The sequence below is a fragment of the Amphiprion ocellaris genome, chromosome 3 (genome assembly GCF_022539595.1).
Source record: "Amphiprion ocellaris isolate individual 3 ecotype Okinawa chromosome 3, ASM2253959v1, whole genome shotgun sequence".
NCBI classification, from domain to species: Eukaryota; Metazoa; Chordata; class Actinopteri; family Pomacentridae; genus Amphiprion; species Amphiprion ocellaris.
In genome coordinates, this window is record NC_072768.1 from 33604103 (window position 1) to 33627464 (window position 23362).

General features: G+C 38.7%; 1 protein-coding gene across 2 annotated transcripts in view; it reads right to left on the minus strand.

Moving 5' to 3' along the window:
* sf3b3 (splicing factor 3b, subunit 3) overlaps positions 1-23066 on the minus strand; it is a 39806-nt gene extending 16740 nt beyond the window's left edge. The window contains exons 1-21 of one of the 2 annotated variants that reach the window (XM_023282326.3): positions 22917-23066; positions 22103-22243; positions 21581-21736; positions 21277-21447; positions 19944-20116; positions 19496-19637; positions 18873-18985; positions 18448-18585; positions 18185-18288; positions 16781-16946; positions 16583-16678; positions 15270-15342; positions 14150-14301; positions 12840-12995; positions 12134-12289; positions 11463-11606; positions 10961-11083; positions 10530-10684; positions 8676-8850; positions 4770-4975; positions 3398-3554 (exon numbers count right to left, since the gene is read on the minus strand). In XM_023282326.3, coding sequence (XP_023138094.1) covers positions 3398-3554; positions 4770-4975; positions 8676-8850; positions 10530-10684; positions 10961-11083; positions 11463-11606; positions 12134-12289; positions 12840-12995; positions 14150-14301; positions 15270-15342; positions 16583-16678; positions 16781-16946; positions 18185-18288; positions 18448-18585; positions 18873-18985; positions 19496-19637; positions 19944-20116; positions 21277-21447; positions 21581-21736; positions 22103-22172 — 2826 coding nt within the window. In that variant the 5' untranslated portion in view covers positions 22173-22243; positions 22917-23066. Of the gene's footprint in view, positions 1-3397; positions 3555-4769; positions 4976-8675; positions 8851-10529; positions 10685-10960; positions 11084-11462; positions 11607-12133; positions 12290-12839; positions 12996-14149; positions 14302-15269; positions 15343-16582; positions 16679-16780; positions 16947-18184; positions 18289-18447; positions 18586-18872; positions 18986-19495; positions 19638-19943; positions 20117-21276; positions 21448-21580; positions 21737-22102; positions 22244-22859 lie in introns of both variants that reach the window. The other variant, XM_023282327.3, reaches the window with a different exon arrangement.
* Positions 23067-23362: the final 296 nt, after the last annotated feature.

Here is a 23362-nt window from a genome sequence, read left to right on the forward strand (position 1 = left end):
TAGTATGTCAGCCAAAATGGGATGCTACTTCACTTTGCTCACTGTGTGGCTGATCCTTTAAAACTCACTCACTCCAAACTTGATTGGAAGCTTTCAGTAACTGCAGCCTTAACCTTTTAAGTGACCAAATAAGAGTTTTAAGTCCTCTTGTTCAGTGTTACTGACTCAAACATTCTTGTTTAGGACTTGAAAATTTTAGAATTTGCCACAGTCGAGATGCAGTGAGACACGCTTTTATTTAAAACATGTACATCTGAGAGTAGACACAACACAAGCAAGACTCTAGTCAGGAGAAAACAACCTGGATAAGTGCCATAAAACAGTGCGTCTTACACTGAACCCTTACAAACACAACCTTCCACAACTGGAATTACTTTTCAGGTCTTACGAAATTAATTTAGCCCCTAAACTACTTGATATTCACATTCAAGTCAAGCTCAGGTAGTAGATGGCAAGGTTTTTCCTGGATCGGAGTGGGTCTTGGAGGAGTGACAATGCACCAAAGCAAACATGGCCGGTTCATGTGCATCGAAGGTAATAAGTCAGTTACTGTTTTGGAAGAAATCTATGCATTTTTTGGTATTTTGGACCATTTGATAAGCTAAAATGTCTACGAAGTTTAAATAAAGCAAACCCAAAATCAACAAAATTGCAAAAAAATAATTTGTAATCCTCAATTCTTATGATTTTGGTGCCAGTGAATTTCCTTTGGTGCTAGCTAAAATCTTTGGATGACACAAAAAAATTGCTCTATGCCAGAAAAACACGGCATGTGCTGGTCTAAAATCAATTAACTGAAATAGTATGCAGTGGGAATAAAACTAGGAGAACGACCGCCTAACGAAAAAGTGATGGTTTCATTTTAAAACCTTACATCACAGCAAAAGGAAGCATACCAGAAAGGTATGCATCAGCAGGTATCTCAGAGACAGAAAGTTTGCAGCGGGCTGGTGTTTCCAGATGTGCTGTCCAAACTCAAAGCACAAAGAAGTAGGTGTGGTTGAGAATCAGAAATTAGGGACAGAGACTTAAGGCTGATCTCAAATAGGTAAAGCTACACAGAAAAACAAAGGCACTTAAGCGTGAAAAAGAAGAATTGGGGAGCAGAAAAATTTGCAGTTCCTAAAACATTTGCACAATACTGTACATCAGCTTGCAGTAGGAGAAGTAGGAAATAGTTTTGCTGAAAATGAAGCGCTAAGCTAACTTTGTTGCTCTGAAATAAATATATCTGGAAATTATTGCTGATGAGCATAGGTTGTTTTTAGAGTTGCAGGCTGCATCTGCATCACAACTGGCACTTATATAAGGCTTGTAGCCCATACACACAATATAAGCTATATATACAGTATATATAAACTTGCACGTCCATGACAGTACTCAGGAATGTGTAACTTTATTGTGCATATCTGTGTCCAGCCAGGTATGTCAATCTGCATGATGCCATATTTGGGAATTATGCATATTATACAAAAACATAATATCCTCTGCTCTGTCTGCATTTCCATATGTATGTGCATGAATGAAAAGTGAGTGGTGTGACCAGATAAAACGATTTTAAAAAATCTGATCTGGTTAAGTGGTTGGGAAATTCCTCTAACCCCGCGAAAAGAAGTGGCTGACACCACTGTGCAATCCAACACTCATGACTCATTTCCCCAGTTAATCCACATCAGGTAACAAACACGTGTGGGCTGATTCACCCCGATCATCTCCACCCTGCTCGAGTTTCCAGGGGAATTGCCCGGAGAGCAGTGTGTGGCGCCAGGGGCAGTAACATCTGTGTTTAGCGTCATTAAAATTTTATTTGGGGTTGTTGCCTGGTGCACTCTGATCACCCTTGTCCCTTGAGTCTGATCCTTATCTCAGTACACATCTCCAAGCACCCCTCCCACCTCCCTATTTCTCTAATTACAAACACAAAGCCTGTGTGGGAAGCACGTGGCTAACAGACTCAATCAACAGACCCATATCAGCTACAGTGACGGCGGAGTCACAGCCGCATCAGAGTCTGAACGTGATGCAGCTGGATCGTGTGGAGAGCAGACATATGGAAAACAGAGCTCCAGGGTTTTATCACACTGCCACATTGCACATCACACTTGTCGGGACGGGCAGATGGAAACGCAACTGCAAAACGCTTAAATTAAGAAGCCAGAAAAAAAAACACAATCTGTGAATGTCGCTTAGGTTGACTAAATAGCAATGCTGCAAAATATTTACCCTTTCAGAGATCTAAATCTTATTTCATCTACAGTAAGGTTAGTGCAGGGCTGCAAGATATGGAAAAAATATGATATTCAGTTTACTGCTGTAGATATTGCCATTTTCACCTGATTACTTAAATAACTATTTGGAAATAATTCATCGTAGATTTGCCATTTGGGTGATTTTATAGGGGAGTACATAAAAAACTTATTTCAAAAAATGAATAGTGACTCTTTCTAAGGTAAAGACTTTTTCTTTGTCATGTGGTCGACCACTGGCAAAGGTATCTGAAGTACTTTTTTTGGTTTGAATGCTATTCAAATCTGACGTGGCACTCATCCTACAGAGCCTTGTGGTGCTGATTTAAATTGTCACACAACTTCTTGATCAATATTGAGATCATAATTAAAAACGCGATTAGACTACCACTATTATTTGGTGTAAAGACATAATATTTTGTTGCACATTCAACATTTAAATGGTACTAGCACTGCTTTCACTTCCAGGTTGTGCTATATTCCTGCTGGCGTTCATGTATTTGCATAAAACTAAGGTTCTTCATTTGAATTTAGAGCATCTCCTAAAGGCAAAATATAATTTAAACTGCACCCAAAACGCCTCACTTGCTGAACATCTGCCGATCAACAGACACTACAATTTTTGGGTGTTCCTAGAATGCCTCACATGCAGGCATGTGCACAGAAAAGCCCAACTCAGACGTGTGTTACTTTAAAGAAAAAAATAAACTGCTCTAATGTCAGATATACTCAAGGCTTTATGAGCAGAGCTTTCTGTGAACAAAGCATGTGAAACGTCAGTCCCACAGTGAATCATGTTCATTTAAGTGTGAGAAACCTGAATTGTTATGATTTACATTCTGGTAATTGTGTAGCTCTATAATGAAAGTTGCAGCTTTTTGTTGCAACTAATTCCTCTTTTTTTAGTGTCTCTGTCTTGTTCCTGTCTCATTTTGCTAAGCACACATGGAGACTGAACGTCAACAAATTTTGCGTCTTGTAAATAAAGAACCAAAAACTATTAATTTGGAGTACATTCTGCTATATCACATAGATTTCTCTTGTAGATTTGTCCCAGAAAATAAAAACCAGGCAAGTTTTCTTTCTGTATTAACCAGCAAAAAGATGCAACATCAGTTAATCAGCGGCAGTTTAGTGTCAATAAAACCCACCTTGTGCACAAACTCCAGCTTCTCCCCTCCACTGACGAGCCGGTAGGTGTAGATGAAGCCGCCGCCGACTGACCTTGGGTTTAGAATCATGTCTCTGGCAACACCGACCAGAACATACCAGTCGTCTCCTGTGTTGGTAAAACGGCACACTGCCACACTGCAACATACCAAGGACAGGGAAAACGGGAAAAGGAAGAGTGCAAAATGAAGAGTTAATAACAAGCGACATTACCTCCACCACATGACATTTTGCATTTGAGGCAGAACTACATACTGCCATGGTATCTCTGTATAATATTGTTTGAATACAGGCACATTTTCAGACAATTTCTCCAATGAGACATTAATAGTGTTGCATTAGGTTGCAAAAATGACAAGTTTAACACATAGAGTCCCAAAGAGACTCAAATACTTGGGCAAAAACAGAATGTACAAAACTGCCCCCTGCATCTGTGACATTTTGAGAACTATAAATAAAAAATCCAAATGAAATGAAAGATAAAAAATTAACCTGTGCCTTGAAAGCATGAGCAAAAAAAACATTTTGAAATACTCAAGTGCTGCTTTAATAATATTAACAATGGAATGCATTTGCTTTTTGCTATAAAGTGGACATCACTGTTGCTAGAAGGGGACCACCTGCTATCAAAAAAAAGCCGATTTAAACATTTTCTTGATGTAATAATATACTGTGAAATACAACTTAACTGCACATCTCAGCCGCATAATATATAAACTGTATTTATGTGCCTCTCGACAGTGGACTATGTTCTATGCTCAGGAAGGAACTTCATCTATTTCTATTTTTGCTGTACCGTTTGCCATTTTACTGCAGGAAAGGAGGTTGACATTCCAATACAAACTCCAATAAATGAAACATTAAATCACCCGATGACAGAAACCAGATTAATTCTACTTTGGCAGCCCAAAAAGACACTTAGGGAGTCGTTACATTTTAAGTTCAGTTCTGAAACACCACTGGCTAGAATTTATGAGATGCTGGGAGCTTTGGAGACTCATTGTCAATCAGAATGAAAGGCGTAATAAATGGGAAACAGTCCAGAGTCTGACTGTCGACTGCATTACTTCACTTAGCTCCATTTCAAACAGAAGCTACTGACAGTTCTAAGTTACAGCAGAATGTCTCGTGGGAGCTTTTCTTCAACGTCGTGTTTCCATTTTACACTCTGTACATCCTTCCACTCCTGTCCTTCCTGTCTTTAAACGATTTTAGAATAATTTAAGAGTTACTCACATCTCTCTTTCTTGCCTTCATAATCACAAATGCTCTGCTTCATCTGAATATGACTGTACAATCTACACCCTGTGGCAATGAGGTGCGTTTTTGACTGATTTGATTTGATTAACTCACCTAAAGGCAGCTTCGTTCTGTTCCAGCTGCACCTGGTCTAGTGTTGAACCCTGTATGGGGTTGACCAGTCGCACCAGTGAGGCCCACTGTCCGGCTCCGGCTTTAGGCGATCCAAAAATGGCTTCCGGGAGATTCTCATTGAGGAAAGCAGCGGCCATCTCAGCAGCCAGTTCTCTTTCATCCTCGCCAGCAGCCTCCACCATCTCCTACAGAGGCACAAGAGAACTTGCAGTTTTTCTGAGCTGTAAATACTGTAAAATTTAATATCCTTTGGTCGTTGCCTGTCTGGTGAACAAAACGAGCTCATCGTAAGATAGGAACTGTGATTTTTTATTGTTCTCTCATTGCGTAGATAAAATGAATGCAATAATTGAGACACTGATGGGCATCAATGATGAAAATAATTCTCATTTTCAGTCAGTCTTTATATCCATGGGTGAATGTTGTGGCGTGCTTTAAATAAAAGGATACAGCCTCCCACTAGGTTAGGCCTGTCTTGTATTTTATTGTTCTTGTCTAGTGTGGAATATATTCTGCATTTTTACTCCAGTACAGGTGAAGCGGATGCTGCAACAATGTAGAAGTAAAAGAAAAGAGGAAGTGAACTTTGCAAGGCTGAACTGATTCCATATGAGCCCTATTTATCACTTGTAATTTATCATTGTCAGCTGCTGCGGTTGTGATTCAAGAGTGTTTGACTGTCAGAGTTTGCATGTTCAAAGACTCCAGAGAGGTTTTTTATTCACAACTACCGCTGCTATTTAAGAGACTGCAGAGGAAGCACGTTTATCAATTAATCTTGTTCCGGGAAGCGATCAGAACGACACTGGATGATTGAAGACACGAGCGCTTATGATTTTGATGGGAGATCAGTACAAGCTACCCTGCTCTGTTAATCTAAAGCGACACGCTGTCAGCTGAACAATCTGTCACACGGGTCAGCTGTATGGGAGGTTTCACCAGCATCTGCTTTAAAAAGGACTACACAACATTCAGGACATTCATGCAATATTGGAGCAACGACGTTCCTCCTGCCATCACTTTTCTCTGCTTCTGTCACATTTATCTTTGCAGTTAGTGTGGATAATGACCAAGAAAAAATACAGTAATCTGACTGGCAGAATGTGAGTCGACTAGGGATTTTATTGATTAACTGTGAATTGAAAAATTACCATCAATAACTAAATCGACTAAAAATGTATTACCCAATAAGGCTGTAGTGTCAGAAAACACACTGTAGGGTGCCCGTATAGCTCAATGCGTTGAGTGGGTGACCCATGTACAGGGCTGGTCCCTGACGCAGCGGCCCGGGTTTGATTCCCACTCGCGGCCCTTTGCTGCATGTCTTCCCCCGACTCTTCTCCCCTGTTTCCTGTCTCTCTCTCTCACTGCGCCTATCTAATAAAGCCCACAAAAAGGCCAAAAAAAATAACTTTTAAAAAAAAGAAAACACACTGTAGAACTGTTGTAGTACCTGGCTGCAGCACCAAGTGGAACCTCTTACTATTAAAGCAGAGTTACAGGGGTGTTTGCTGACCGCCTGTACATAAAACAAGTGCGCCTCCCTGCTGTCCAGCTGCTAACTGTGGCAGCTGATGAACTCTGCATCCTAAAGTTGTAAAAATCTGGCAGCTAAACTAGATTTTTCAAATGACAGCACAGACCAGGAGCCGAACGTCTGTCAGCAGAGATGTTGGTCGACTCTTAAAATATTCTTCCATAAATTATAAAATGATGAAGTGCAGTGGCGAAACTCTGCCTCGACTATAAATACATTTTAGAGGTGGTAGTAAACATTGTCAGATTTCCCGGATTGACAAAGTTTCTGCGGCAGTGTTCTTGGACATCTGTTTCTGCTGACCAGCTGTTTCCAGCAGCTGGACTAATGTTAACTACAGAGAATAAGTCGCTCCATCATGTAGATCAACTATGAAGATTATTTTGATATGAGACCACTATGCAGAGAATTAAAAACTTACAGGTTAATTACCGTAGAAGACTGCAGCTCATTCCCTGTGTTTTACAGTTTGGATTTTGTTGGCAAATTGTTGAATAGCATTTATGAATGAAGCAATTTTTTTGCAAAATTCAAGTAACCTGGTGTTTATAGGTCAGATATTTTTTTTTGTTTGGTTATAATTTGGACTTATATAACCTGGTCTAAACACGTGAAACTGAATTGATGGCTATGTTTGTTTTCTTTTTTTGTGAGGATTAGTAGCGAGGGAGTTTAGCCGTCTGGGCTATTATTTTAATTGGTTGAAGAAAACATATTTTAAATTTAATAGCGCTGTCTGGCATCCGAATCCTTTCAGTATGATAAATACTCTGTCACCATATGTTCCTAAAACTCCCAATGAAAGCGAGCCAATTTTGCAGTGAACATTAAGCGTAAGTGGGTCCAGTCTGTAGAAAAACGTACACTGTCTTTCACTAATTTCAGCGATTATTAATTGGTGATGTATCTAACAATCAGCTAAGAAAATAGTTTAAAATTAGCATCCCAAGAGTCAACTCAGCTTCTTCTTGTCGGATAAGGTGAGTCACTGAATTTTATGGAGCAGCTGTTTATTTTTATATGAATAAAACACCCAATATAAATGCAAACACACAGGCCTTTGTCTCTTCCTGGTTCTGTGAACTTGTGCTAATGAACAAACAGAGAAACTGGCCCCAAACTAAACCAGTGTTTCCTCTACATTCATTTAGGAGAGGTGGGCCGCCATTCCTAAATCCTAGCCGCCGCTCCTTCAAATTTCTTTTATTTTTAAAAATTTATTTATTTTTTTATTATTTATTGTCACAAATACACCACCACTGCATTTCTCAACCTTCACAGCAGAGTCCTGCACTGTTGGGTACTCGTGAGTACTAAGGTAAACTACAGATAACTATCCTGCTCAGTATCTACTCTTTGATACGCCAGGTTAATACGACGTTAATTGCTCGCGAGAGCGCGGCCTTGAAAGTGACGTCACGTCCAGCACCCAGGCATCAGGTCAGATAGTCAGAGGAGTGTCGTTTTGGAAAATAGGGCAGCGACTTACCGGACAAAAGTTACTAGCTTAAGATAACTCAGAATAAATTTTATAAGTTTAATAGACATTAAAAAATAAATATTGATGGGCAGCGAACGGTACGCAACATATCGGTAGCTTAAGTCAATTGGGCCCAGTGCCAACTCAGTGTCACTAACGTGAGAAAACCAATTGATAGCATTAAGCTAATATCTACATGCCATGATGTAACTGCTGACTGCATTTTCAGATGATCTTGTTCAAATATTTATTTATTGTTTTTTTTTTTTAATTATTTCGACGTTCAGCTTTTAAAAAGCTATTTTCAACTGGCGATTCAATGAATAAATTGTACAAGTAAAATCTGTAGTCTAGTGTCATTTGTTTATGTCGCCACGCCTCTCCAGAGAGTCTGCCACAGTTGCTGAAAAAAATCCTAGAGCAAACACTGTAAACCTAACTACAGACCCAGACTATGAACACAATCAATCCCCATAATGGAGCCACTAAGCTACAACCACGCTCCGGCTTTAAATTTTTGACAAAAAAGGCGATATAAATGCAAAGTCTGTGTGGTCTCGACACTCGTAATGATGTGGACCAAAGAAGCAGCTCATAGAATACTTCTATTGGGTCACTTTCCCAGGAGACAGAACACAGGCACAGCAAAGTGTCTGTTACAAAAGATCAAGACTTTGTTTTTTAGGTTGTGACCCAGAAAAATAATAAGACTGTCCCTGAATTCTCCTTTGGCCATGACACTATTAACCAATGTACCATCTTACTGCACTAAACAATGCATTACTGTGTGCAAACACATTTTTACTTTGCCCCCTTGGGTCAGGAGGATTTATCACTTCAATTATCTCACTGACATGGCGCTTCATACCTCAGCCATCTGTTGCTTTCTCTGAGCTTTGGTCGCCTCGGTGTAGGCGTTGTGGTCGGTCTCGATCAAGATGAGGTTGTTGGTCTCCTGGTGGATTACAAACTTCCTGGGAGTATACTGCAGAGGGAAGGCCACTTGGTTGAAGACGGCTCCGAGTTTCTCTAAAGCCAAGATTCTGTCAGACAGAGAATGACAAAAGAGAACGGAGAGACAGTTACAAATACATTTGAACTCCATTTAGATGTTCTGTGTTCCGTGACACAATCTGTCTGGCTACAGGAAACTTTGTACCGTTAAACCAGAATAATGTGCCATACAATACCAGGACATGTGGTGCAATCATTATATACCTGAAATAATCATGTGCGTGCATTATTCTTCTGAAGTAGACAGCAAAGGCTGTAGGTTTTGCACATGAACTGTGTATTATCTTAAAACATAAATAAAAGACTATTGCTGTGCCACCACTAAATAGGGATGTATAACAAAGCCTGGTATTAAAGAAGCCCTGGGGCTTCTAAAATATCAGTTCTGACTCAGTGTTGAAGAAATTAAGAAAATGTCCTATTTATTATGGCTACATTAACATTATCTTGCACTTTATCTCATCAACTCCATTTCTAATTCGTCTATGCATTTTCCAAGAGATCTCTCTCTGAACTTTTACATTTTCTTGTCACATATTGCAACACTAACGAATCCAGCTTCTAATAAAATGATGGAGAGGAATAAACATTTACTGTGAAAATTCTCATTGCCACGTATGCAACAAGTGTTTCGCAAATAAGAGCCAGAAACAAAATCAGTCTATTAAAACATAAAGAGTAAGTGCATCATACACAGGCAGAGAGAACTGCACTGATCCCCACTGCTTGGCTTGTAGTTCAGCTCTTATTAATCCAGGTATGTCATGTATGTTAAGCTGACATGTGACATTAGCTAAATTATGCAAACCTTGGTTAATGATTAAAACTAACGACTAGCCACCTGATTGTTTAGTTGTGGCTGTTTTCATAAATTCAGTCTGAAATAGTCAGTGCATCATCTGGATTTCTGTTCAGAGACTCAGTTTCAAAGCAGGGCAGGTTTACTGATTTTGGGGCCTGCAGGCAAACTCCATCCTGCTTTATTTCTATCTTTTCTCTAACTGAATGTTGGTATTGGCAAGGGTTGAAGAAGTGCCCAAAGTGTTTTCTGAAGCAAGTTGGAAGTGTAAGGGTGAGGAAGAACAAATTAAACGGAGACGGAAAGCAGTGCAATGTTAACTCTGTTCTTAATTTGCTTGGGTTTTTCTCTTAAAAAATACCAAAAATAATCTATAAGAGTGCCTGTAAAGTAGTAGATTGAAATGCAGTTTCATCAAAGAGTAGTAGTACCTGTTAATTTTATTTTAAATTAAAAATAATCATTGCTTTTTATCTCTGCACAATTTCACAAGTTCCTAAATTCAGATTTAATCAAATTGCTAATCTTGCCCAACCTATACTCCAAAAAGATACTCAATTTGCTTGCAAATAAGACATAAGAAAAACAAAAATCCTTAACAAATATCAAACTGGAGCAGGGAATGTTCAGCAATTTTGCTTGAAAAACAATTTAAGCAAATAACTATTACAACTGATAAAGATCATTTTATTTTAGACAAACTTATTGATTCACTCAACTAATTATTGCAACTCCAGTTTGAGACATATGGCAACAGACACTAGAATAATAACAGTTAATTTCATGGCTGAACTGCAGTGTATTCCGGTTTTATCTGCCAGAATGTTCTTTCCCTCCTAAAATTTTCAGCATTTTCACATTAGCATGACAAACAACGTGTACAAAACGATGTCCCTGTTGCTTCCCTACCTCAGTGTGTTGGTGGAGATGGCCACGATGCCTTCGGGGCATTGCTCAGAGGCGAAGCCGGAGGCGTATTCCAGAGTCTCATATGAGAGGGGGGTCAGATGGAAGCGAGACTGGTATGAGTAGCTGAGCCAGGAGCGACTGGACATTGCCAGCACCTGTTAGAAAGCCAAAAAATGGATTATAAAGTTGCAACTGAAAAGACTTTTTTACAACAATTTACCCAATGAGTTATGATGTTGATGTTTCAAAAGACAAAATCTACAAGTCACCACAAGTACTTATAACACATTGTTTTATGTGAAAATTTCTTATGTTATCCAATACCAAGTCAAAAGAGTTAGAGGGCAAGTTCCATAAGTAGATTAGAAATATGTCTAGAATGCTGTGTTTTTAAAAATGTGTGGTTAATTATAAGTAAATGAGTCACATACAGCTTCTTGTCCCTGCATCCTGACTCTGAACAGTTTGACCGGTCGTGATCCCAGGTATCGTGTTCTGGTATCCGACAGGTCACCGGTCACTGGGTCCAAAACTGTCCTCAGCAGCACACCGTTCTGAGAAACAGTTTAGAAACACACTTACTAGAGAACATGATCTTAAATCTGTATCACAATAAACTGGCAAAAACTGACCACAACGATGACAACTATAAACATTTATTGATTCAAAAACTCTAGAACGCCTCTATGGATTGTGGGCAACTGGTTAGTTGAACTTCTGACTGATGGCACATGATAGCCTGAGAATGTAATTTTGACTTCTAATATCAAACAGTATTCTTCCTGGATGAAATACAACACAGATGTGACCAAGTGTGACTGTGGCCTCACTAGATATTCATCGAGCATCATGCAGAACATGTGCCATTCAGATTCTGAACACACGCTCAATCTGTGCTAATGCTTATGGAATCCAGTGAATATGAAGGAATACCTGAAGTCCTATGTTGAGGTAGAGGAAGCCCATGGTTCCTTTATCTCCAAATTCATCTTGTTTCTCGACTCCTCCCATCTCTACGATACACAGACTCTCTGGCTGGGCCGGTAAAGCCTGCATACTCAACGGCTGCAGACAGTCCTGAAAATCATAAAGGTCCAGAGCGTTACAAACATAGGAAACAATCTCACTAAGTTGTAAACACAAACATTTAGACTGCAGCTGCAGACTTCTAACAGAAGTCTGCAGCTGCAGATTAGAATGAAGCAGAATCCTCTAGTGAACCTTAAAAATAAATATTTAAATGCCAAAGGTTGGTTACTGGTCATCCTGGAGGGCAGTGAAAGTGTTGAGTCAAGTTTCATGTTGCATTAAGTTTTCCCTCGAGGAAGAGTAACTGTGACTTGAAGAAGCAGAGACATTATTTATTATTGACCTGAGAGGAAACTAAAACAACCGAGTGTTGGCTGAAAGGGATACATGTCAGTCACTGAAACAAAGTAAACTGTATCTAACGCAGTATCATGTAGCTTGTGAGATCGGTCAAGTCTGAGGAGCAGCTGACAGTAATTGTATTTTTTTCCAAATCACAACAAACAGAATTTATAATTTAACAGCCAGGTGGTCTCAGGTCTATTTAATTAACAAACATGCATCCCTGTTCTTACCGACGGGTCCAGGGAGATGATTCGGACAGTATTGTCAACCAGCCCAACAGCCAGGAAACGAGAACGCTGCTCACCAGGTGGAACGTTGGCCAAACTCATGCAAACCACATCTGCAGACATCTCCTTCCTCTCTGTGTACTCATTCAGCTGGCCAGACTAGAGAAAAACAAGGGCGAGAAAGACAGCAACAGTATTATTACAGAGACTTTCTGCCATCTTCGTTCTCCCCTCGACGTAATGCTGTACCAAAGATTAGTTTAGTATTCAGTATTAGTTTCAAGTTACAGTTTCACTAATGTCAAATGTTAGATCTGTCAATATTCTACTGATCACTATGAAAAAAGCCAACTTTGTAATAAATAATTAATATTAAAAGCTAAGATACAAAAAATGAACTGTTGAACATGTTTCAGATAGACTATCACGCTGCCTTTACATGCAGTCTACATAAACATCTATATGTGACTTTAAAGCAAATTATTTTTCCATTATTTGTGTTTTATCAACTCCCAAAGCACAAATGTTTTAATATACTATACTTTAACACAAGACATGATGAAACCCCAAATGTAAAACAACTGCAGTAGACCTTTTTCTTGTGACAGTATGATTCAAACATAAAAACAGGTAAAATAATCTCGGCCATTTTGACCATGTACATTTTTCCGAATGTATACAGTATGTACTAAAATATCTTCATTCTTACCGGGTCCATCTCAAAGTAGACCAGCTCCCCTCCAGTGAGGGCGATTACTACTTGTCGCTGGTTCACAGCACAGCGGACGATAGTTTTTTTACCAGGAGTCTTCCACTCGTTCACACGCTTGTCTGCTCGGATGTGACGGATACCATCTGGGTAAACCTGTAGTCAGGCAGAAGGCAAAGAGCAGGAAATAAGATGGAAAGAGAAACAAGAATAAACAATTGTAAGGATTTTAACTTTGTGCATGTGTAATGTGCAGTTCCATTGAGGAAATTAACCAGATTTACACCTAACATTGTAATATTTGATCCAAATCTCTTTATTTTAAGTTTCTCGGTTAGAAATTTGGCAAAAAATAAGCAATGTGCATTAATTTGATCCTGAAAAAACATAAAATTCTGTATTCCTCGGAGCAACCAATAAGCCATGAGTAGTTCAAATGCGACCAACAATCACTTGACAAAATGCTTTGATGTTTTGGCTGAACTGGCTTTGTTCAAACAGAGCAGAGGGGTGACAAGTATCAAAACAAGAGAGGTTGAGAGGAAAATAAAACATACTTGATCACAATAAATAAAAATCTATTTAAAAGTTTGGAGAGATTGTAAAAATGTAAATAGCAAAACATCTATAGCATATAGAGCCACTGCTTTTACCTGATACATTGGTATGTTGTACATACCGATTCCAGGTTTTGCTCACAAGGAATTATAACTTTGCTCTACAGTGCTAAGACATATTTGGGTTATCTTTACTGGTTTTCATACGCGTGTAAGGACTTTATACTGCAGTAAAAATGTGCTCAGGCAGTAAAAATGTGGCATCAGGCAATAAACATTCAGAAACCGCTTGTAATGTTGAGAATTACCAGCTACAGAGAATTACCAGCTACAGATACTGCAAAGCAATAAAACTGTCTTCTAAAGATGTTAAATTATAGTCATCTGTGTCAAATCAAGTGAAAAATGTGTTATTTCTAATCATCTGTAAATACTTTAATAGTTATTATATAGATATACATTATATTTACACAAGTTTGAAGGTTAAATATTCTTCATTAAAAGCCTTATAAATTAAATTCAAAAACAAACTCACTCGATTCTTTAAAACTTATATAAGTAGGCAATGAATTTAAAATGAGACATTTAAAACCCTCTTTCATCTAAACCCAGCAAGAACAGTTTTTCTCTTATCTGTGAAATCAATAATAGACTAAAATGGTCATGACTGCTCTAATGTAACTGTACTACTTGTATTTTCTCTGTAGTATCTAAGTGCATGTTTAGATGATGCTGAAGGTAAATTTCACTGACCTGCACGAGGGCATCCTCACCCAGCAGTGAGCAGGACAGAGTTGGTGTCGTTCCCAGAAACCCAGAATCTGTCACTTCTTCTACAGTCTCTCCAATGGACAGAACCAGAGTAGCGTTGACGAAAGACACGATGATGTAGGCATCAAATTCATCTAAGAAACAAAAGAATAAAACACACAAAAGATGAACGATTAGAAAATTATTAGTGTGTTGTTTACCTGAGCCTAAATAGGACACATAAATGAGCAGACAGAGACCGCAAGAACAGCAATAGCAGCACAGCAGACTGATGTGAAAAATGAATAACACCGGCCATTAAACGCACACTACAAAATATTTAATATCTGGAATTCAGATCAACTTCTAGTGACATTTAAGCTGTAAAAACGCAGCCAGATAAAGACCTTCACATCTGCTTGATACCCTGCATGTGTATACATTTTTTCTCCTAATAAATAAATAAATGAATGAATGAATGAATGAATGAATGAAAAGTTGGCAGGCCATGGGCAGGGATCACCTTTGACTCACTGCGACTCACTAAAAAAATAAAGAAAAACAAAGCTGAAACAACACTTCTCACATACTGCTGTGTGAAGCCTCAAGAAATTTAAATTGCACCTGTGGTTTAGTCAAATCCAGCTTGCTGTGTGACTTAAAATCCACTAGAGGTCACCGTAACTGAGGTTTAACTGCCACCTGCCACAAGCATTTGTTGAAAAATTGTTCTCATAGGAGTGTCTCACAAATTCTGGTAATTTCTACAGATATATTTAGTGATAAGCAATTAAATTTAAGAAAGTTTTGTGCTAAAATCAATCTGTTCTACAGATTCAGTTTAGCTTTCAACTTTGTTTTAGGCAAAAGCAAGTTCTGGTTTAGCTGGACTCATTCTAAACCACACCTAAACTAGTCAGCTACTAAGTATCGGAACAACAGCCTCTGTTTATTTCCTACATTAGTCATGTTTGTACATTCAGCAGTATAAAAAATTTACAGTGAAATGTATGTATCCTGACAGTCTTGTGATAAACTCTTAAGCCTCTAACTGAAAAGCTGATGTAAAACTGAGTGTTTTAAATGTTTAAGAAAAAGCTGTCTGAAGCAGAAACGTTCTTACCTTCTACATGTCTGCGTACTGTCCACACAGCGTTGGGATTACCGGGCAGTTCAGACACAGCCATCTCTGAAACCTGACAGACACATATAGAGAAAGAAGCAGACGATGAAACAGCAATGTTTATTAAATTGCACTGATTTTATCACGATACTGAAATTATTTCTATACAGTAGGGATGGATGATATTATTGTATTGCCGATTAGCTGATATTTCTTAACTCATCTTGATGGATTGCTGATGCTGACGTGAGAAAATCTCCCCTATTAGAATCAATATATCATTATTATGTCTACTGTTATTGTGATGGCCCACTAGCAGTTGCACACAAAAAATGTAATGTTTTTCAAATGTATATATTCACTGGGCAAATTAAAAAGAAAACTCCTTCAACTTAGATCTGAAACATGCCGTATTCATTTTTAAGCAACATTTTATAACACAGTGCTAAACTTTTAGCCTCACGGGTATTATATACATGTCAGTGTTCATTTTGGGCCAATAATATTTTATATTAAAGCCTTAACTGGCAGTGAGGCTATCACTGTACATCCCTAGTACCAAGGACGCTAATCCGTTATGACTGTTTATAAGACTGCTTCAAAAGTCAGGGGACGTCCTACAATTGAGATCAAATAAAAAATGCCTCACAAATGCTGTTTCTAGCTTCTCAAATGTGACGATTGCTGCATGTATACATAATTAACTGAGTATCTTTGGATATACGGCTGTTGCTTAGTTGAAAAAAGTAATCTAAAGATATCATCCTGGTCTATGACAAATTGCAGGACATTTTCAAGTATTTTCTTAAATATTTGCCACTGCTTGGGTTTTAAAGAACTGCCTTTAATTCTGAGAACTTCGGAAAAATACACAAAACATTACAGATTGACTAAATTATCATTTTTGGATCCAGTCTTCTCTTCCAAAGACTCAAAGCTCTCAAATCACCAGTCAATTAATTATAGATCATCCAGTTTATATTTGCACAGAAGCATGAGATTTTTTTGCCTTGGGTAAAAAGACAAACTGACTCAAGTGTTTTTAATTAGTTTATCTTCCCAGTGTACAGCAAGCAGTAGTTTAAAGCTAAGCTCCCAAACAGCAAGAGAGAAAATCTTATAGTCAATGGAGCACGATACACAATAATGTAAAACCACTAGACTTTGCATTTGTGCTGAGATCAGAGCAATTGACAGACTCTTCAGCTTTTATTCAGAGAAGAGACATGAAAAAACTCATCATTTTTACAGCCAGCAAAGCTTGTGTGTGGGCCTGTCCTTTCACCTGTATGTATAATAAAGTGTTTGTGTACCTCCAGTCCGTGCCGAAGGACTCTTAGAGTTGACCTCGGCCCTCGTCCACAGGCTACGTACAGCTGAGGTGTGTCTTCATTGGCCAAATCAGCAATCTGTCAGGAAAGGAGGCGTTAGTGAGCCAGTCAGAAAATGCACTGGAACTGAACTCAAGCATTCCGTCTCTCTTCTTAAATCCATGTTCCACCGACACTCACCTGACAGGACATGATAGGTGACAGGTTCTCCTGTTCGTCCACCAGCACCAGGTTTTTCAGTGGACGAGGCTGGAAGAAGAAGGTGTCTCCCTCTTCCAGCGGCATCGCAGAGGAAAACTCCGGCTCGTCGTCATCATCACCCAAATGAGCAATTTGGTAAAGGTAACTGAAGGAAACAAAAGGCAGAACAACATGAATAAAACTGTCCTTGTCCACACACTGACATCAAAACAGTATCAAAATTGTTTGGACTCGCTGCAGTCGTCCCCTAAAAAATGGTCAAAAATACAACATATAACATTAGAAGACCAATTGGAGGGGAACTACATAATAAGCATGTCAAAAATTATCCACAGTTCTCTGCAGAGCGTCTCAATTTTTCAATCTCCCTCCACAAGTTTTGTGGCATCTATGAATCCTTACGCTCCTGCATTGCCTTTTTACACAGCTTTCAATCACATCTCAGCAGAAAAAAAATTGTTTAAATTTATGTATTCGACAGAGGTCACAGATTTATAAACAGATGTACAACCAGCCAAAACGACGCCAAAGAACAACAAGGCAGCAGTATTGACATCACCTTTGGCACACACCACAAAGTCAACAACATCAAGCAAAAACTGAGCTCAAAGCAGTTTTGATAGAAAAAAAGCAACAGAAAGTCTGGACCTGTGGAGAAGAAACATACAAAATGCAACAAGAAGGGATGTCCAGACCAGTGTCAGGCCCGAACATGGCTAGTTTTAACTGATCTGTACCAATACAAGCCCAATCCTGTTTACATCTGTTGTCATGTAGGTATCGTGAAGGGAAAACACAAGTTTTAATGGAACACTATGGATAAAAGGCATCAGCTCTGGTCAGAGGACGTTAATCATCATTGAAGGCTCTGTCATAGTGCCTGTTGCTGGTCCAACTCCTGTAATGCTCTCTGCTTTCCAACATGAAACTGCATCCTCAGGTTGCTAGTAACACTAGGTACTACAGCTAATCTACAATACATTTTCTGACATGCATGTAGAGAATAAAAGTTTTCATCATCACTTGGAGCTTGTAGACCCACAGTAGACTCTACCCTCTCCACACTACATTTCAGACAGCGACTTACGGAAGTTTCACAATAAGGTTGGCGATCACGTACATAACTTTAAGGAACAGATTGGATGCAGAAATGCAATTTTTTAAAATATTGCTACTCAGTTGTCAAGCATGTGTATTGGACTGACTGCAATAACTTAAATGAGCCTGAAGTGTGCATTTTCAAGGAAAAAATGGTCGAAAATGGTGAGTAAATGTTAAGGATCAGGAAAAAAACTGCTTGATTGGGACATCCCTAGAAAAAAAAAACAATACAACTTAACTTAAAGAAATAAGAAAACACGTAATGTACAGCCTGAAACTTACTGGTTTCCAAACTCTGACGAAACAAACAGGAAGCCAGTCTTCAGGACACACATGGCTGCTGCCACAGGAATCGTGTCGAAGTACTTCAGCCTGATTTCTGTGACCTAAGGGATGACACAGACATTAAAACAAGACATTTTTGGTGTACATAGCATTAAGAATATAGACAGAAAATCAGTGGTGACAAAAGTTTGACACATTTAATAGAGTAAATGGTTACTATATTATTACTCATGAGTGACAAATCTTTCATCTGCACTCACCATTTCTTCATCTGTTTCCAGCGTAACTTTAAAGATGTCTCCCTGCTCAGTCTGGGCCAGGAAGAAGAACATGGACTTGGTCTTGTGGGTGGCTGAGCAGACAAATATCATGCCACGCTCTGGGTCATCCAGGTCATTCTGTGGGAAGGGACAGAAGAGAGTAGGTGGAGAAAAAGAAAGCAGAATTAAAATAAACATGCATACAGAGAGGAAAAACTGACAGAGTTGAGTGGGTGACTTAAATAATAGCCAAACCTCCGTATAAACAGGAAAACCGGTTCCATTTCTACTTATTGAATTACAATCAGGAGAACTGTTGCATTTTGAGAAGATGACGTGTTCAAATACAGCCAGATAATCACCTCAGGAAGTCATGTGGTAAAAATATTTTCATTAAATGGTGTACTTCTGTAAAAAGAACTCACCCTGCGTCGTGGGATGGGACAGCGAATGTCAGGCTGGTCTCCAAAATTCTTATAAGTGATGTAGTTTTCAGAGCAGATCAGAACTCCACTGGGACCATCTGAACCACCAGGAACTAGACAGAGAATAAAACAGGATGTGTGTCTTAAAACAGTGATCTAAATGTAAGTTTGGCTCTATTTTAAAGCTGAAGGTTTCCCCTTACTAATCCATTTAGTGCTTTAATGTGTGATATAGTTCTGCTGAACCTGTGCTGAGATCAGAGAGGTTGAATCTTTCTCCAGTGGTAGTCAGAGAAGAGACATGACAATTCATCATATCTACAACACTTTAAAAATAGTTGTATCATCTAACAACACAGTGTGCACTAACAGCCATGCCTGAATATAGATTCTCCTGAAACCAAATCCAATTCTAGAAAGTTCCATATTTCCACTACTACTGCAGTGAATGTCATTTTCACTCTATCGACCTTGTGTATTTTGGAAACTACCTGTAACAGCTGTGAGTAAACTGGTTTTCTTCACAGCCTAAATCACTCAGGACTTAATGCAAAGCAGCTGATACGTAATGCAACCATTTTTTCAAGTCTGAATAGGTGAAATCATGTGAAATAAATTCTTACCGGTGATGAGGAAATTTCCATGTTCCTCCAAAGCCTCGCTGTACTTGCGGACCACGTGATTCAAGCCGAGATCCAGCTCGTAAAAGGTGAGCGTCTGTTGTGTGTTTGCAGCAGCTTCTCCTGTTGGGTCATTGTCGGCTTCCTGGAAAAGTCAAACGTATCAACACAGATTCAGAGGTTAGTAAAGCATGTCCATTATTAGGATCAATAATAGTGTGAGGTTATCACTTTTGAACTGTTAAGGTGCTTTTTATGATGCTTTACGCTTGAGTGTTAAAAAATTCTATCACATGTTGAGATCAGAGGTGTGAAATCTTTCTCCAGTGACAGTCAGAGAAGAGACATGACAAACTCATCACATCCAAAACGCTTTGTTTTGCATCAAAGATTCTCATTTAACCAACATCTCTGCAGTCTAATGGTTAGCCTTGTTTTTTCATGACTTTACCTCGTAGTCCATTTCTAAGCAAGCGAACATTGGATTTTCAAAGCCGACGTCGACTCCCACTACATGGTAGACAAGCGTGTTTGCTTTATGGGCTTCCAATGGAGAGGAGATGGTCAGTCTGGCAGCGGCATCTCTGTTCAGAATATAGACCAGCTTCTGTTTCTCTATCGCTCCTGGACAGATGAGAGACAAAATACATCCAAAATAATTAATTAATTTCACTCAACTCACTTCAATATAACACTTACACGGCTTTTCTCTTAGATGAAAACAATGTTTTTACATCTGACAATGTACATAGTAATGCACTATTATTCAACATCTCATTATTTTATGTTGCAATTCTGCCAAGAAAGTTGATTTTATCTGCCATATAACACAACTGTTAGTGTAATAGTTTAACTCCCATCTTGAGAAAAATCTGACATTGCAGCAAAACTAAAGTTCAAGTAACACAAATTTCATCATCTTCTCAAGTCTGCAAGGTCTGTATGTGAAGCCCATAATTTGTAAATAAGGTTATTCACGTTTGTAATCCATAATTATCAGCACCGTTGCTGCCTGTTCTTCTATTTTAACAGTATTTCCCTTACTTCAAAATATTAACAAACTGTGATAAAAACAATCTGCAGTCAACACAAAACAGTGGCTCTAACAAGAGTTGTCTATGTAGTAATTGTTGGCAGACATTGCACATTTTTTTCCAATCAACTGTGACCAAATTCTCCAGAAACTCTGCTGTATGTTGACCCACTGTGCTTGGAATGGAAAGGCAGCAAACTCTAGCAACACGCAATTTCACAGCACTTGGCACACCCCAGGAACAATCACTGGCATGGTGCTACAGTCCAAACTGTAACTATCTGTGGCATCCTATAAAAAGCACAGCGTCGCAGCTATGATTTCAGGACCATCCACAGAAAGCCTCATATGTTTTTCTATGTCCACATTCAAAGTATCAGTCAGCTAACAGGGATGTAGAAACCATGATTTGGCCTCAAGTCAAATAGTACTGATGTGGTGGTAATATTTTTATTATTTACATAATATTAATACATTAAAGCAGGGCAAAAAACAATCACTAACTATTTCTGAGATCAATATGTGGTAATTACAATATACAGTATACACTCTGATGAGCTTTAGTTTCTGTACCACTCTTCTTTTTACTTCCTTATAAACTAAGTGAACTGAAAACTGAAACTCACTCAACATTGTAATGAAGTCCGATTCTCAAAGGTCCTGCATTTATTACTAATGAGTAATTAATACTTTTGAAAAGCAAGGCGTTTTTCTCGTCGTGTTACCATTAGAACTTAATCGTAATCCTTACCTATCATAACAGCTCTGCCTTTTGGGTCGACAGCCAGGAACTGTCCAGGGACGATGCGTCGGCAGCCGCTCTTCCCAAACGTTTCCTGGTGGATCTTCTCAAACATGTTTTTTGATGGATGATACTCCAGGATGACGATACGGCCGCTGTCACTTCCCACGACAATGTAATCTACAAACACATACACAGAAATTCTATACTTACACTTCAGCAATTCATTTATCATATTCAATCAAAAATACATTTTGGAAGTGGGTCTTTAAATGTATAATCCTCTGTTGTAATCACTAGCATGGTGACATACCTTTGGTTCCTCCAGTGAGTCTGAAGGCCATCAGGGATCTTATGATGCCAAACACTTCCACTGTGAGGAGAGTGTGCACCTTTCCTGTGTTGGCATCTGGTCGCAATATTTCCAGGATCTTCCCTCTGGAAACAACAATCTCCTGCATCTTTGTTCCTACCAGAGCGGAAAAGTCCCATTTTAGCATTTGTAGCATTCCGCTTTTCATTTATAAGTAACGGCACATATTTCTATGCTTGCCGCCAACAACTGTATACACTGAAATAAAACATAAAACTGCAATACCTGCAAAAACTACAAGTTTAAAATAAAGCAATTTTTTTCACAGACTAGTATAGGATATCAACATATCAAATCTGCATTCTAATTATTGTACTTATGTTCTATTTTAAATGTTTTTGTTATATTGCCTGTTTGGTTGTACACCCTGCATTCATCATGTCTGTGTTGTGCAGCATCTTGGCAAAGTATTTTAGAATGATGCTATATCAATATAGTTACCATTTTCTGGAGCAAACTCACCTGAGAAGTTTCCATGGATGGCATGAGAGATGCCAGTGGCGCGCTGCAGGGTGATGTTGTAGAGAAACATGGCTCCTTTTCTGTTGGTTCCACACAGTGTTCTTCAGGGGCAGCAATCAGAGCACTTAGCCCGGCTCAAAGCTGTAAATAAATCAAAAGCATGAGTGCATCTGTGGTTACGAATAAGTAGCCAACAATTCGCTAAATACTATAAATACAGCTTTATCTACGTGGTTGCAGTGTTGATAAATGAGGCGCCTGTTTCAGAGGGATTTTCAAACTGGGCTAAGTTGCGCTAAATGGGGAGTACAGTTACAGAGCATTTAGCTACTTTTCAAACAGTTAAATCAATTAAAATGATGTTATTAGAAGTAAGAGGAGGGTTTAAGTGTCTGTTAGCAACAAACTTAAGGTAACTGTTTACATGCCAGCGCTGCTAACACTAGCTAGTTAACTGCACTAAACGTTAGCTTAGCAATACGGAAATATAACTTCACTATTCACAACTACTAACTTAACTTTTGGTTATAACACATGCAGGACAGCATCTATATTTGTTTAACTTTAATTTAGCCCTTCCGGCTCCTGTTAGCTTCTCTTCTACCGGTTGAGCTGGCCCCATTCATACCAAGCGCCACTTTTGCCGGACGCCTCCTCTACTTTTGTGCTTTATCGCTTAACATAGAATACATATTACATTCATAAAGCGTTTATTTAATTCCAGACAACGTGTAGATTTGTAGAGTTGAATATTTACCGGCGTATTAAATGAGATGTTTCAGATTTCAGATGGATAAAGTTTCATTTACACTACCTATTTTCCCAGAAACTCCGGGAACCCAACGATGAGCCGCCGTTGATGGGGTCCTTCGTCACTACAACAACGTCATTGTAGGTGGCCCGCACGGTGCCTGACGGAAATCCGAGCGTGTAGTTTTGCATTATGTCCAGCAGATGTCGACAAAAGACCTGAATATTAACACCTGTAATTACAGTAAAACAGATTCGAGGACAGGTCATGGTTTAAGATATTTCTAATTACATATATGGTTGTTGTTGTTGTTGTTATTGTTACTAGTAGTAGCAGTGTAGTGGTAGCAGTAGTATTAGTTGTTGTTGTAGTATTAATAGAAGTATTTTATGTTATCTTTGGCAAAATAGTGATTCTTTCTGAACTCTTTTTGGTGTTTAGCATTTATTATTCATTAACAATATTTAAATTAATTTACTTATTATCTGTTACAAATATATACATTACCT